We start from the raw sequence: 16,423 nt of genomic DNA, 5'->3' as shown, positions 1-16,423 counted from the left end.
CTTCATGTGCTGGAGATGGATGGCCAGGTGAACAAAGATGGATATGCAACACTTTAGCATCAGTACTCCCAGGGGGATGTCAGAGAGGACTAGATAAATGGTGATCTGTATCATGCACGGGTTGTCATTAGACATGATGGCACCGCAGTTCTTGTTTTCATGTGTTGTTCTCAGGGACGAGGACAGTCAGCGTGGGCAGACCGGTTCTGAGAACACACAGGGATGACCAGGACTACAGTGCTTCAGGATGACCTTTGGATCTTGGTGTAGCAGTGGATGGGCTCAATCACCAGCTTGGTGCTGTATTAGAAGATCAGGGAGGCGGTGGTCCACATGATGGTGAAGTTGGCAGTCCTGTCCGTGGCCAGTCGGCAGTCTATGTTGCCAATGGTCATCCAGAGACTGCAGAGCAGCTGGTGGGCACAACTGGCCACAGACAGAGCTGTGCTGGTGGTATCACGGGGTCCAGTGTTTGTTCTGCCTGTAGCTCTTTAGGCTCATCAGGAAGATGTACAGGTTGAAGAACATAGTGAGGATGGCCATCAGGCCAGTTATGGCCCAGATATCCACCTTATTGGCTCCTTGCATTGTGCTGTTGGTTCTCTAAACAATGTCCACCAGCTTATTTAGGTGCTCTAAGATAAAACCAGAAATGTTGATAGTACAATGTGATGAATACAGTAGAAGTCGGAAGTTTACATACACTTATGTTGGAGTCATTAAAACTCGTTTTTCAACCACTCCACAAATTTCTTGTTAACAAACTATAGTTTTGGCAAGTCGGTTAGAACATATACTTTGTGCAGAACAAGTAATTTCTCCAACAATTGTTTACAGACATTATTTCACTTATAATTCACTGTATCACAATTCCAGTGGGTCAAAAGTTTACATAAACTAAGTTGACTGTGCCTTTAAACAGCTTGGAAAATTCCAGAAAATTATGTCATGGATTTAGAAGCTTCTGTTAGGCTAATTGACATCATTTGAGTCAATTGGAGGTGTACCTGTGGATGTATTTCAAGGCCTACCTTCAAACTCAGTGCCTCTTTGCTTGACATCATGGGAAAATCTAAAGAAATCAGCCAACACCTCAGAAAAAAATGTGTGGACCTCCACAAGTCTGGTTCATCCTTGGGAGCAATTTCCAAATGCCTGAAGGTACCACGTTCATCTGTACAAACAATAGTACGCAAGTATAAACACCATGGGACCACGCAGCTGTCATACCGCTCAGGAAGGAGACGCCTTCGGTCTCCTAGAGATGAACGTACTTTGGTGCGAAAAGTGCAAATCAATCCCAGAACAACAGCAAAGGACCTTGAGAAGATGCTGGAAGAAACAGGTACAAAAGTATCTATATCCACAGTAAAACGAGTTCTATATCGACATAACCTGAAAGGCCGCTCCGCAAGGAAGAAGCCACTGCTCCAAAACCGTCATAAAAATGCCAGACTACGGTTTGCAACTGCACATGAGGACAAAGATTGTACTTTTTGGAGAAATGTTCTCTGGTCTGATGAAACAAAAATTGAACTGTTTGGCCACAATGACCATCGTTATGTTTGGAGGAAAAAGGGGGAGGCTTGCAAGCTGAAGAACACCATCCCAACTGTGAAGCACAGGGGTGGCAGCATCATGTTGTGGGGGGCTTTGCTGCAGGAGGGACTGGTGCACTTCACAAAATAGATAGAATCATGAGGAAGGAAAATTATTTGGATATATTGAAGCAACATCTCAAYACATCAGTCAGGAAGTTAAAGCTTGGTCGTAAATGGGTCTTCCAGATGGACAATGACCCCAAGCATACTTTCAAAGTTGTGACAAAATGGCTTAAGGACAACAAAGTCAAGGTATTGGAGTGGCCATCACAAAGCCCTGACCTCAATCCTATAGAAACTTTGTGGGCAAAACTGAAAACACGTGTACGAGCAAGGAGGCCTACAAACCTGACTCAGTTACACCAGCTCAGTCAGGAGGAATGGGCCAAAATTCACCCAACTTATTGTGGGTAGCCTTCCACAAGCTTCCCAAAACATTTGACCGAAGTTAAACAATTTAAAGGCAATGCTACCAAATACTAATTGAGTGTATGTAAACTTCTGACCCACTAGGAATGTGATGAAAGAAATAAAAGCTGAAATAAATCATTCTCTCGACATTTCACATTCTTAAAATAAAGTGGTGATTCTAACTGACCTAAGACAGGGGATTTTTACTAGGATTAAATGTCAGGAATTGTGAATAACTGAGTTTAAATGTATTTGGCTAAGGTGTATTTAAACTTCCGACTTCAACTGTATATCAAAATTCTGTGATAATGAAGTGTTCAAGGTTGAGGTGGAATTAGTGCTCAAATGTTTCAGATACCATATTTTGTAAGCCTTTTTATTATGGCATAAAATGTACTTTCAGATTCTTAAATTTAACTCAGACATTTACCAGGGGTTTCATTTGAATCAGAGTGACACATAGCCAGGACTTTCTTTTCTTTGTGGAGGAAATTTACAAATCGAAAATCAACTGGAATACATTTCAAAGTCGACAAGGCTGAGATAAGCACCTACACCATTGAATGTGGTTATTTTGGATGTAACTTTACTTCAGACAAGGATCCCTTTGCATCTGATGTTGTTTTCTCTTTGTTCTTTTACTACAACTTGAAACAATTCAATATCTTAGCATTGAAGATTAAAAAATATTTGTTTTCAAAAGGTTGGCTTTAAGAAGTAGCCTGAAGATGTTGACTGAGAATGGCATGAAGTTGAGGCACAGAACCTTTGATTTCAGAGTCGCCTGACTGGAATTTATAGAGAAGCATCGAACTCTATTCACAATACTATTTGAATTAGTGGCGATGGCAAAAGGCAGTGGTGGCAGTGCATTTCCATAGGCCTGGGGTGAAGATGTGTGCTCATTTGGGGGGGCATTCCGACTCGAGTTAAGCGCTGGTAAATTAAACGTAATTCCCTTTTTATGCACTTTTCTCTCTACGTGTATTCTGCCTTGCTATTCATTTGGGGGGAGATCAAAGAAATGGTGCGGCAAAGGTGTCTATAGATACGCTATAGTCTGACCTTGACTTGATTCCCTAATAATTCCACCACCTTTATATGCGAGGAAACCATGAATAAGGTCTAGCGAACCTACAAGTTCCAAGTGGGACAAGCATCTACTTTATTTCTTCCAATTGAATCTCCATGCACTGTAATGTATACATTGAGAGCTGTTGATAAGAGAAGGCGATTGTAAATACACATAAATACTCAATTGTTTTAGATTATTTTTTCCCCTGGAGACGAATGTGAAACCAGTCATATAAAGCAAACTGAAAATCATATAAACATGACATGTATTGCAGTCCCTTTTCCCAAGTGAAGTAGGCTATAAATAGCTGTGCCTTTTATTCCAAATTTTTATTATATGCCCTCATAATTTGCACGGATGAAATTTGGAGACCCAGGCTTTTCTTAGTTTGACTTTACAATGTGTCATCTTAAATATTAACCACTATGGGGAGCCACCGTCAGTAATACCCACATACGTTTTACAACTAGTATTTTTTTGTGTTAGTTTCCTTCAATGTGTATCTTACATTTTGCATCATTCCATTCCGTCTACCTTTCTTTCCTCTGTCACGTCTGTGTATCATATTAGGCTAACATTGTGCAATAATTTGTGACATGAAGCCTATTTGAATCATTATGGAACTCAGACCACACATAGCAGGTTAAACCTGGAGCACGGTTCACGACGACTGGACCATTGTCATACAGTTCTGTGATTAGTAAGAATTAGGGTAGATTTATAGGACTTGTTTCACCCTTATTGTACACTTTTTTTCCACCTTCCAATATTTCATGCATTGATCTTGAATATTAAACCACTATTTTTGAGTCATCAATATATTTTGTGCGTAAAGGCTCTCCAACCTTGTTTTTTTTATGATTCAGAAATACTTTCCTAACTCTAAAAAGATCAGAGTATTTTTAAATTTACCAGTTGGTGCTGAAACAGAGACGAATATGCATAGGTGACCTTTTCATTGATCCCTATATTCTGACCCGTTCTCTAATTAATAACCATATAATGGTAAATTATAAATTATTTGTTATTCATATCTCTTACTTGTTTTTGTTGGTATTTTCTAGACCACTTAAACTGGTAGGCTGCAAAACTTCCACTCACAGATGGCCAAAAACCATTGAAAGCCACGACCCCACTAGGCCACACCTCCAATATAATTTGCCAGTGTTCCTTGCCTTTTCAAATTAATTGTAGAGTTACCACCCATGCCTGTATTGGTTAGTGACAGAGACATGGTTGTTGAATTTGTTCATTAACTCCTGAATCAACACTAGGTAACACTGGCCAATTTGCTCTGTGTATATCCGGTGGAATTACTGAACCAGATGTATTGCAGAATGACATGTTGACAAACCACAGATACTGAACAAAACCTCAGGGTCCAGTTCCCATGCAAATATCCTTCCTGAAGCTATGGCCACAGATCTACACATCTGTTCCACAGGGTCGATTTACATGTGATAAAGGGGGCAACCTGCGTTTGGCTCACCTTCATGTTCTGCGTTAAATTAACACTGTACAGGGTTGGTGCTCTGGGTGTTGACTCCTAAAGCATTCTGCTTGGCAAGACCACAACAAAAACATGCCTACGGTAATTATTTGTGGCAGGCTTGACTCTGGAATGAGGAGTCTAGACAAATTTTGTACTATGCTGCAAACCAAAAAAAGAAAGGAAAAACCCAGTGATCCTTGCATCCAAATCAATCATTGTAGACATTCCACTGTGCTAAGATTGAAAAAAATCCTTTGATCATAGACTTTCTTCAAGCTTTTATTCTTTGAACTGTCTGCCTTTGAGGCCAGTCAGTATGAAATCAGTCGTTAAGTTTTATATCAAAATCAATATCTTAAATCACATATCTGACTGGCACACAATGTCATTCCGTATTAACAATCATTGGCCTGGTGTATTGAGGGTGGGGTCATTAGCTTTTTCGATTGGTGTACAGGATATAACTGATTCAGAATCAAGTGCTTGGTTAAAAAAATATATTTTCATTGAAAACTTATAGAAAAGAAGACAAACATTGGTTGCTTGTCTGTTAGACAAAATAAGTCATACATAGAATAAAAAACATACATCTGACCAGTGGTGGAAAAAGTACCGAATTGAGTAAAAGTGAAGATACCGTTTAATAGAAAATGACTCAAGTAAAAGTCACCCAGTAAAATGCTACTTGAGTAAAAGTCTAAAAATATTTGCTTAAGTATCAAAAGTAAATGTAATTGCTAAAATATACTTAAGTATCAAAAGTATAAATAATTTTTTTAATTCTTATATTAAGCGAACTTTTTTTAACAGATAGACAGGGGTACGCTCCAACACTACGATATAATTTACCAATGAAGCATGTGCTTAGTGAGCCCGCCAGATCAGAGGCAGTAGGGATGACCAGGGACGTTCTCTTGATAAGTGTGTGAATTAGACAATTTATGTCCTGCTAAGCATTCAAAATGTAACAAGTACTTTTGGGTGTCGGAAAATGTATGGAGTAAGAAGTACATTACTTTTACTTCACTACATTTCTAAAGAAAATAGTCAAATATAAATAGTGAAGTACAGATATCCCAAAAAACAACTTAAGTAGTACTTTCACACCACTGCATCTGACATACACTTTAAATATAATCTCTTTCTCACTCATTCTCATTGGCAAAATCCTCAGTTGAGCTTCACGTGACTAAAACATTATCCATTGTACTATTGCACCAAGAGTTTTCAGGCTGTTGCACAAAGTACAGGGGGGAAGTAGCATGGGAATGAGATTATACATATCCTGTAATGCTTTCATGCTTATCCTTACCCCAACCCAAAACATTGTTACACAGGGTAACCATTACTGCTGTCATATTTCAGCACAGGTGGCAAATGAGGGGCTTTCTGCTTGCTGGGGGCAGGCATGCCTATGCTACTGTTGGTGTAGAAGCTCCTATTGTCTGACTCTGTCCTCTTGGGCTGACCATTTCTCACTGAGCTATAGACTGCCCCAGGGGGGGAGCGGAAGCCTAGGACCGAGCGGAAGCTGGAGTTCCTGCTGGCGGGTCGGCTCTCTGGGGCTGGGGCATCCTCCCTGTTGGGCAGGGCCAGGCCATGGAAGAGTGGCACAGAACGGTAGGAGTTAATCACATTTTACAGTTTGTCTGCTGCATGTAATTCTTGGAAGGTATGGAATGTCATATTTCATACCTGATTTCATGGGCAACCTCCTTCTCATAGCGACGCTTGTGGCAGCAGCAGACCAGAAGCCAGATGAGAAGCAGGAGGAGGAGCAACAGTAGCAGTGCACCAATCACAGCAGCCGCTATGACCCCTGCTTTGTTGGGAGCTAAAAAGAAAGTCATGATATTCAGAGACAGGTTCACACATATGCACCGTTCCTCACTTTCTTTCTTCCAATTAAACTTACGGTTGTATGCGTGCAGGGTGTATTTACACTGCTCTTTGCCCACAGGATTCGACACCACACACAGATAATTTCCCATGTAGCTCTCTGAGTGATTTCTTATCATCAGCTCTCCAGTCTGGGAGTCTAAATGGAACACAAAGACAATCGCTGCCAGCTACAAACCACACCTCACCTCAGTATATCAACATGCACAGTAGACCTATGGTTATGTGTGCCATGTCTTATCTAGAGACTTTAGTTCCTGTTTCCTACTTTGTGTTGCTGTAGGTGGGATGGCCCCTCCACTCTCTCTGGTCCAGACATAGTTAAGGGGGGTGGATCCCACGGATGACTTGCATCGGAGGGAGACATCGGCTCCCTTCTCTTCACCGCCTTCAACCCAACACTTAGGCACTGATGGAGGGACTGGTGTAAGAGAAGAGGTTAAACTGTCTCAGGAAAACAACTTCATAAAGAGTGTGTAGAGTAAGTATACAGTACAAGTGAATACCATTTCCTTTATTTTACTTAACATATGCATCTCTGCGACCAATGACAAAATGGGCCATTGTGTAAATGTGTTGATTCCTTCTAAGTGCATTTCCACTACAAGAAAATTAGTATATTGATAAGAACAAAAGGAGCACCAGAGTGTTCAAATTCCTTTTCAGTGATAAAGCAGATTTAAAAACAGGACACAGGACAGTGGAATGATGAAACTGGTAAAATAGAAACCAGTCTGGGAGGGGCGGCATTCCTCACCCATCACTACCAGAGTGACTTTTCGCATGTCAACACCCGGCGCCTTCTTGACTTTGCACTGGTAGGTGGCTGTGTCTGAGGCTTTCACTGCAGAGAATGAGACGGATGCGTCTCCCAACGCAGGGTCTCCTGTGAAGTCCATCCTCTTAGAGAAGCTGGGGTCCCCGTAATGCAATTTCTGCCCTCCTGTATAAGATAGGACCTGAGAGGTAGAGATTTGCTTCAATGACAAAACAACAAGTCTTGAGAACAAATGTTGAGAACAGGTTTTTCTACTGCAACAATGAGGGTAAGATAGCCTGTAGCTAAACAAAATCTCCAAGACTAGTCTGACATAAATGGTATGAGTGGATGTTAAGACTAACATATTCGTTTTACGACGCATGTTGCATCTCCAAACCCTCCCCTTCAATTATCCATAACAAGAGCCCCCTCTGTCTCCTGCTCTGTAGTCTCACCAGCTGGTCTTTCTGGGTCATGTCTGGATGGACACTCATCCACTCAATGTCCAGATCTCCTGTGTCAGAGGGGGCAGGGGTGTATGTGCATCCCAGCACGACTGTCTCCCCCTGGGCTCTTTGAATGGTCTGAGACCCTGTGGATGTTATCTGCATAGCCACTGTGACATCTTAGGGTTTAGAGAAAAACACACATTCAGGATTGAAACTTAGACTAGTTTCAGACTAAAGTGACAAGTTCCTGCATTAACAGCATGCTGTACAGTGCCTTCAGTTACAGCCTGAATTTAAAATGGATTACATTTAGATGTTGTTTGTCACTGGCCAATACACAATAAATACCCCATAATGTCAAAGTGTAATTATGTTTTTCAGATTTTTTACAAATGAATTTAAAAAATGAAAAGCAAATGTTATGAGTTAATAAGTATTCAACCCTGTTGTTATGGCAAGCCTAAATAAGTTCAGGAGTACAATAACAGTCACATAAGTTGCATGGACTCACTATGTGCAATAAGTGTTTAACATTATTTTTGAATGACTTCCTCATCTCTATACCCCACACATACAATGTATCTCTAAGGTCCCTCAGTCGAGCAGTGCATTTCAAACACGGATTCAACCACAAAGACCAGGGAGATTTTCCAATGCCTCGCAAAGGGCACCTATTGGTAGATGGGTAAAAATGTAAAAAAGCAGACATTGAATATCCCCTTGAGCATGGTGAAGTTAATAATTACACTTTGGATGATGTATCAATGCACGCAGTCACTACAAGGATACAGGTGTCCTTCCTTACTCAGTTGTCGGTGAGGAAGGAAACCACTCAGGGATTTCACCATGAGGCCAATGGTGACTTTAAAACAGCTGTGATAGAAAACTGAGGATGGATCAACAACATTGTACTTACTACACAATACTAATACTAATCTAATTGACAGAGGAAGGAAGAAGGAAGAAGAAGAAGGAAGCCTGTACAGAATAAAAATATTTCAGAACATGCATTCTTTTTGCAACAAGGTTCTAAAGTAATACTGCAAAAAATTTGGAAAAGCAAATCACTTTTTGTCCTGAATACAAAGTGTTATGTTTGGGGCAAATCCAATACAACACGGAGTTGCTTACCAAGAAGACGTTTTACAGTTTTGACTTAAATCTACTTGAAAATCTATGGCAAGACCTGAAAATGGTTGTCTAGCAATGATCAACAACCAATTTGACAGAGCTTGAAAATGTTGAAAGAATAAATGGGGAAATGTTGCACAATCCAGTTGTGGAAAGCTCTTAGAGACTTACCCAGAAAGACTCACAGCTGTAATCTCTGCCAAAGGTGCTTCTACAAAGTATTGACTCAGGAGTGTGAATACCTACATTTCATAAAATGTGCAAACATGTCTAAAAATATGTTTTCACTTTGCCATTATGGGGTAGTGTGTGTAGATAGGTGAGAAAACAAATATATTTAATAAATTCAGGCTCAAACACAAGAAAATGTGGAATAAGTCAAGGGGTATGAATACTTTTTCAAGGTACTGTAGTTTCACTTCCACAACAGGGGTGTAATCATTATTCCAAACCATAGAAAGTGTTTCTATTAGACAAATTCAGGTAAGTCCCTCCCCGTTCCGTTAGCTTCTGTTTGATTCCTAGTGAATACCCCCAATTGTTGGACATCTGTTGCGCAGTTCATATAAGTATAATGTGATATATCGAACATGTAGGACAGACACCAGCTAATGGGTCAACAGAGACGGCCGTTGTTATGCCCTGGCCTGGGACACTGTCTGGGCTGCACCCGGCTACATCAGGTGACATAAACCTCTTGTGTAAGTATGTGCATATAGTCAATGGCTGTCACACAGGCACATTTTATATCCCCTGACAAAGATAAATGGAAATGAATCAGTTTAAAAGTGGACTTTGTCTGGTGCAGCGTGGGCTTAGAAGGGCCCGAAATAGTGGATGTCATAGGGCGACTAGGTTAGGAAACATTGCATTACTCACCTGTATTCAGATAAACTGTTACCACAAACATCACAGCTAACTGTAGTCTTGAGCATGTAAGGCACTTTCCCAAAGTGACCATGTTGGTAAACCTCTATGGCACATCAAGAGAAATGATTACAATGACTACCTGAGTAATTTGAATGTGTACTTCCTCATTGTGATTTTAATCTAGTTTCTAGGAAACATTACTCAGCAAACAGGTAGTCTTTATCATGCACTGAAATGACAATGATAATGGGACACTTGTTTTCCCTTAACAACATACACTCACGCTTTCCAAGTGGATAGACAACCCTGCACAGAATTAAAATATATAAACCTGTTCTGTCCAGGGCTAGAGGATAGAATAGACAGATCCTCAACGATACCTACCTACTGTATTTTCACCAAGTTCTCCTCTCCAACTTAATGGCTGTTGCTGAGTGAGTCAGGAATTTGTACTTTAAACTCTTGAGTACATCAGCACGTATTCATAATATTCCTGAGCAGTATTTAAAACAACAATCACATAAAGAATGAATCCAAATTACCTTTCTGCACAGCAATATTCCAAAGATAATGTCGTTTCCAAGAGGCCTGACAGAGTGAACCAGAACAAAACTTTTGCTTGCCTTCTCTTCAGTTGCTCTCACCTGAAACTCTGAAACAGGTGTAATCATTAGCCAAACAGCAACTAAAATGAGAGTTTCTATTGGACCAATTCAGGGAGGTCCCTCCCCCGTTTTGTTCCATTTGCTTCTGTTTAAGAAACATTTTGCAACAGAATCGGAGTAATGAGTACCAGGCTCAGGCCACACCCTTTTTAATTACATGCAGTACATCTATTGCCTTAGGATAATTTAAACATGGTACTTTCTATGATTAGAAAACGTTGGCTATAATAAGCAAAACACTAACAACAACATGGCTTCAAATATTGTCTCTGCTTCTGATCTGATAAAATATGTCCTTAAATGTAGATGCATTTGCATTGTTAATTGCATGACTAGAATTTTTGTTTTAATTCTCTCAGTAATATATTGTGCTGGAAGCTGCTGTGTGTGGCGTATGTCTTTGGTGAGATTAATGATTACCAAACTGATAGCTGCCTCACCTCCTTGGCACTCCTACGAAACCACAGTGGTCTATTCATTACACCAATTGTGTTGCAAAACATTTCTTAAACGGAAGAAAACGGAGTGAAATGGGGTGGAACCTACCTGAATTTGTCCAATAAAAACACTTCCGTTTGGTTATTAAACAATTAACGGTTTCTGTAATGAATACACCCCAGGCCTTTTCACAGAACCTCAACATACAATACCACAAAGCTACAACAGTTACAGACTGATAAAGATTTGTGGAAATATTTAATATATCAATATACTGTACCATAGTTAATTACATTTTAATTTCAATAGGTATGTAAATGAAGGTTGTCCGGCAAGCCACATGAAAAAATAATATAGTATACTATGGTATAAATACTATAGTATTCACTGTAGTGTTTTTGCGGACTTCACTGTAGTATTCACTGTAGTGTTTAGTATTTACTGTAGTATACTGTTGTATACTGTAATATATACTATAGAAATTAATGTAGTGTTTTTTGTCGATTGTAGTATACTGTAGTTAAACTGTAGTGTTTTTGCGGACTGTAGTATACTGTAGTACTTACTGTAGTGTTTTTGCGGACTGTAGTATACTGTAGTACTTACTGTAGTGTTTTTGCGGACATTACTAGTGCTCTTCCATGCCATCCCTAGGAGGGGTGCGTAACTTGAGTGGGTTGAGTCACAGAAGTGATCTTCCTGTCTGGTTTTGCGCCCCTTCGGGCTCGTGCGGTGGAGGAGATCTTTGTGGGCTATACTCAGCCTTGTCTCAGGCTAGTATCTTGGTGGTCTGTTGATATTCCTCTAGTTGTGTGGGGGCTGTGCTTTGACAAAGTACGTGGGGTTATATCCTGCCTGGTTGGCTCTGTCCGGGGGTATCGCCGTACGGGGCCACAGTGTCCCCCAACCCACCCGTCTCAGTCTCCAGTATCTATGCTGCAATAGTCTATGTGCCGGGGGGCTAGGGTCAGTCTATTATATCTGGTGTAATTTTCCTGTCTTATCTGGTGTCCTGTGTGAATTGAAGTATGCTCCCTCTAATTCTCTCTCCCTCCCCTCCCGGAGGACCTGAGCCCTAGGATCATGCCTCCGGACTATCTGGCCTGATGACTCCACCTGGTCGTGCTGCTGCTCCAGTTTCAACTGGTCTGCCTGCAGCTAGGGAACCCTGACTTGTTCAACGGACGTGCTACCTTGTCCCGGACCTGCTGTTTTCTACTCTCTCTCTCTACCGCACCAGCTGTCTCGCACTGAATATTATATGACCCTGCTGGTCATCTATGAACTTTTCAACATCTTGAAGAACAATCTGGCCTTAAATGGCCATGTACTCTTATAATCTCCACCCGGCACAGCTAGAAGAGGACTGGCCACCCCTCAGAGCCTGGTTCCTCTTTAGGTTTCTTCCTAGGTTCCTGCCTTCCTAGGGAGTTGTTCCTAGCCACCGTGCTTCTACATCTGCATTGCTTGATGTTTGCGGTTTTAGGCTGGGTTTCTAATATCTTTTTTTTAAAACATGTTTTTAATCTTCTGCACATCTACCATTCCAGTGTCTAATTGCTATACTGTAATTTCTTCGCCACCATGGCCTATTTATTGCCTTTTACCTCCCTTATCTTACCTCATTTGCACTCACTGTATATAGATTTTTCTTTTTTCTACTGTATTATTGACTGTATGTTTGTTTATTCCATGTGTAACTCTGTGTTGTTGTATGTGTCGAACTGCTGTGCTTTATCTTGGCCAGGTCGCAGTTGTAAATGAGAACTTGTTCTCAGCTAGCCTACCTGGTTAAATAAAGATGAAATAAAAAACATATTGCACTTTGTGACATCTGCTGATGTAAAAAGGGCTTTATAAGTACATTTGATTGATTGCTGTATAACTTACTATAGTGTTTTTGTTTTATTATCTTTGACATAGAATACTTTCTCCTTGAGGAAACCTGCTGGAGAAATACTAAAAGAGCAAATTTTCCATAACCTGTAGGTAGGTAGGTAGGACTGGGGTCTAAATGGATAGATCAGAGCTTCTGCTCTTTTCTATAACCTGTATTGCACACAATATGGTCTATACTTGACATAGGTTTCTCATTAATGGGTGGCACAAATACATTGGACACCTAAGGCCTTTGCATGCAATGCGCTGGAACATTTAGTATGTTAATCTGACAGCTGAACCGTCAAGTGGACAATTATTGTTTTAGGAAATTAGCCGAACCCCCCCCCCCCCCCCCAAAAGAAATGGCTATACAGTTTTGCATATGCTACACAAGGAATAGTGTTTTTGTTATAGGCTGTTTTTAAGGGCATGTAAATGTGGCTCATTTGGCCAACATCCCTCATTTATTGGTGACGCTGGATCGAAATATATATGGATGTCTGTTAAATTTCTAAAATGTTCGGTAAATTAATTCAATTAATTTTTATTTGGATTTCATGTAATGGACATACAGTACACAAAATAGTCCAAATTGGTGAAGTGAAATGAAAAAAATTACTTGCTTCAAAAAATTCAAATAAATGTCAAATGCAAGTGATGCATGCATGTGTATTCACTCCCTTTGCTATGAAGCCCCTAAATAAGATCTGGTGAAACCAATTACATAATTAGTTCAATAAAGTCCACCTGTGTACAATGTAAGTGTCACATGATTTGTCACATGATCTCAGTATAAAAACACCTGTTCTGAAAGGCCCCAGAGTCTGCAACACCACTAAGCAAGGGGCACCACCAAGCAAGCGGCACCATGAAGACCAAGGAGCTCTGCAAACAGGTTAGGGACAAAGTTGTGGAGAAGTACAGATCAGGGTTGGGTTATAAAAAAATATCAGAAACTTTGAACATCCCACGGAGCACCATTAAATCCATTATTAAAAATGGAAAGAATATGGCACCACAATAAACCTGCCAAGAGAGGGACGCCCACCAAAACTCACAGACCAGGCAAGGAGGACATTATTCAGAGAGGCAACAAAGAGACCAAAGATAACCCTGAAGGAGCTGCAAAGCTCCACAGCGGAGATTGGAGTATCTGTCCATAGGACCACTTTAAGCCGTACACTCCACAGAGCTGGGCTTTACAGAAGAGTGGCCAGAAAAAAATTGCTTAAAGAAAAAAATAAGCAAACACGTTTGGTGTTCACCAGAATGGATGTGGGAGACTCCCCAAACATATGAAAGAAGGTACTCTGGTCAGATGTAGCTTTTTGGCATCAAGGAAAATGCTATGTCTGGCGCAAATCCAACACCTCTCATCACCCCGAGAACATCATCCCCACAGTGAAGCATGGTGGTGGCAGCATCATGCTGTGGGGATGCTTTTCATCGACATGGACTTTGAAACTGGTCAGAATTTGTTGGAATGATGGATGGGGCTAAATACAGGGAGATTCTTGAGGGAAACCTGTTTCAGTCTTTCAGAGATTTGAGACTGGGACGGAGGTTCACCTTCCAGCAGGACAATGACCCTAAGCATACTGCTAAAGCAACACTCGAGTGGTTTAAATGTGTTGGAATGAGCTAGACCTCAATCCAATTGAGAATCTGTGGTATGACTTAAAGATTGCTGTACACCAGTGGAACCCATCCAACTTGAAGGAGCTGGAGCAGTTTTGCCTTGAAGAATGGGCAAAAATCCCAGTGGCGAGATGTGCCAAGCTAATAGAGACATACCCAAAAGACTTGCAGCTGTAATTGCTGCAAAAGGTGGCTCCACAAAGTATTGACTTTGGAGAGGGGGGGGTGAATAGTTATGCACGCTTGAGTTTTCTTTTCTTTTTTGTCTTATTCCTTGTTTGTTTCACAAGAAAAAATATTTTGCATCTTCAAAGTGGTAGGCATGTTGTGTAAATCAAATGATACAAACCCCCCAAAAAATCAATTTTATTTCCAGGTTGTAAGGCAACAAAATAGGAAAAATGCCAAGGGGAGTGAATACTTTTGCAAGCCACTGTACTCAAAGTTTAAAGCAAGCTCTGTATAATATGGAATTTACACTGTAATATCCTTTATTTACATGGATGTAAAATTTTATAAAATAGTAGGGCACCTTACTCAACATTGTTCTATTCAAATTATTCTTAATTTGTAATTATGTAACATTTCAGTTATTTTTAGTTTGTTTTGTTGGGATTACCATAATGGTACAAATCTAAAATCCATCCAGTAAATATTCACACATTTGGAAGCCCTGTCAACCAAGCATGGAGGACTAGACTCAACAAAATGATAAATTGATTTAGAAAATTGTAATTACTCTTGATGAAAATTGCCTTCATTAATTTTGTCGTACATTGTCTACACACTGAAAGTAATTATACAGCACAACAGAATAGATTGAGAATACACAAAAGAGTTATTAAAGAAAATAAATATCCTCATTTTATAATCCTTTAGACACCCCTGAAAAGCAAGTGACAGTTTTATAATGTTTCAAATATTTAATATTTAGTTTGGAATAAAATAGATTTCTGCATTCTCAATTACAATAACAAGAAGACTATGGATACATATGAATGACTTAGTTTGTGTTGGAGCATAAACAGTTCTACATTATGCAACATGAGCTGCATTCAATAACATAGAGCCACTTTCATATTCAGTTGTTGCCAGATGTCCCACATTAGTTGGCAGTGGTCGATGACAACCAGAACATTTTAGCTAGAAATAGGAAACCAAATGCCTTTTGTAAACGAGAAGTACAGAGGAATGTACTTATTACTGAGCCAAACATTTTACATGATTAATAAACCGTCCACTTTTCAACATACTCCCTTAAATCTGTGATATTTTGTATCTTGGAAATGGACAGCCATGGTATTTTGTATCTTGGAAATGTGAGCTTAAAACAGTTGGAGAAAGTCATGTGAAGTTGTTTATCAGAAAGTGGCAGCCCTTACATTCTTCCCCTTCTCTTCTCCAGGGCTTGGGAGACTACAATCTCCATGGACCCTCCCTCTCTGCCAAACTATAGTGCCTTTGGCAGACTAAGCATACCCTCTTGGATTATGGTGTCCACCATCTCAGCTGAAATACTGTAGCTGGAGGCAATGTGTGTGTGTGTGTGTGTGTGTGTGTCTGTGCGTGCGTGCGTGAGTGCGTGTGTGTGTGTGTGAATGCATGTTTGTGTTGTTTTTGTGTTTATTTAGATGTGTGTAGAAATAGAAGAAGAGAAAGATAAATATTGGCAACTAATTTCAAGGCAGAGCTCTTTTGTCAGAGGTCATCATGTCTGGTGAACATATTGCATACTGTATGCTTATGATGGGTGTTGATTTTTACAACCATGCGGTTGAACGTTGAAATACTGTTCTTACACAAAAAGGGATGGAACATAAAATGCATGAACAATAGTAAGGTTCTTGCATTTTTGTTCACTGCCATCTTTGATGATTTAATAAATAAATATTGATGAAGTTGTGTGAGGTAAACATTTTTAGAGGGCAAATAGACTAGAGGTCTGTAAGATATAACCATCCTGAATAGATGCAGAACCAAGCCAGTGAAGTGAAAAACTATCCATAGGGGATAATGGAGTGGTCCATATGGTATGGGACTTTTACTTATTCCAAATTACCACAACTTTCCAATTTCTGTCCTTCGTGACTTGTCTGGGGAGGATAAGGCTTGG

General features: G+C 40.1%; 1 protein-coding gene across 5 annotated transcripts; it reads right to left on the bottom strand.

Annotated features, from left to right (window-relative positions):
* Nucleotides 1–4,842: 4,842 nt before the first annotated feature.
* On the bottom strand, nt 4,843–10,420 carry LOC111957371 (coxsackievirus and adenovirus receptor homolog). Of its 5 annotated transcripts, XM_023978165.2 has the most exons (9): nt 10,231–10,319; nt 10,073–10,118; nt 9,698–9,791; nt 7,694–7,863; nt 7,236–7,437; nt 6,747–6,899; nt 6,495–6,617; nt 6,275–6,413; nt 4,843–6,158 (listed from the first exon to the last, which is right to left on the bottom strand). In XM_023978165.2, exons 3-9 carry the CDS (start codon nt 9,777–9,779, stop codon nt 5,909–5,911), a joined length of 1,119 nt encoding a protein of 372 aa, XP_023833933.1. In that variant the 5' UTR covers nt 9,780–9,791; nt 10,073–10,118; nt 10,231–10,319; the 3' UTR covers nt 4,843–5,908. The 5 variants fall into 5 exon arrangements, with proteins under 5 accessions (XP_023833933.1, XP_023833932.1, XP_070292993.1 ...); XM_023978164.2 differs by lacking the exon at nt 10,073–10,118 and having other exon boundaries at nt 10,231–10,420; XM_070436892.1 differs by lacking the exons at nt 9,698–9,791; nt 10,073–10,118; nt 10,231–10,319 and adding exons at nt 8,263–8,358; nt 8,493–9,681.
* Nucleotides 10,421–16,423: the final 6,003 nt, after the last annotated feature.

This window comes from Salvelinus sp. IW2-2015, linkage group LG33 (genome assembly GCF_002910315.2).
Source record: "Salvelinus sp. IW2-2015 linkage group LG33, ASM291031v2, whole genome shotgun sequence".
NCBI classification, from domain to species: domain Eukaryota; kingdom Metazoa; phylum Chordata; class Actinopteri; order Salmoniformes; family Salmonidae; genus Salvelinus; species Salvelinus sp. IW2-2015.
This window is presented reverse-complemented; position numbering and strand designations above follow the sequence as displayed.

Bases quoted from the DNA above. Each gene is read 5' to 3' on its own strand.
- LOC111957371 (XM_023978164.2), bottom strand. From the start codon at position 10,359: ATGATTACACCTGTTTCAGAGTTTCAGGTGAGAGCAACTGAAGAGAAG. The intron at 9,792-10,230 runs GTAATTTGGATT...GATGTGCCATAG, and splicing joins GAATATTGCTGTGCAGAAAG to AGGTTTACCAACATGGTCAC. The intron at 6,618-6,746 runs GTAGGAAACAGG...TGTTCCATTTAG, and splicing joins CCCACCTACAGCAACACAAA to ACTCCCAGACTGGAGAGCTG.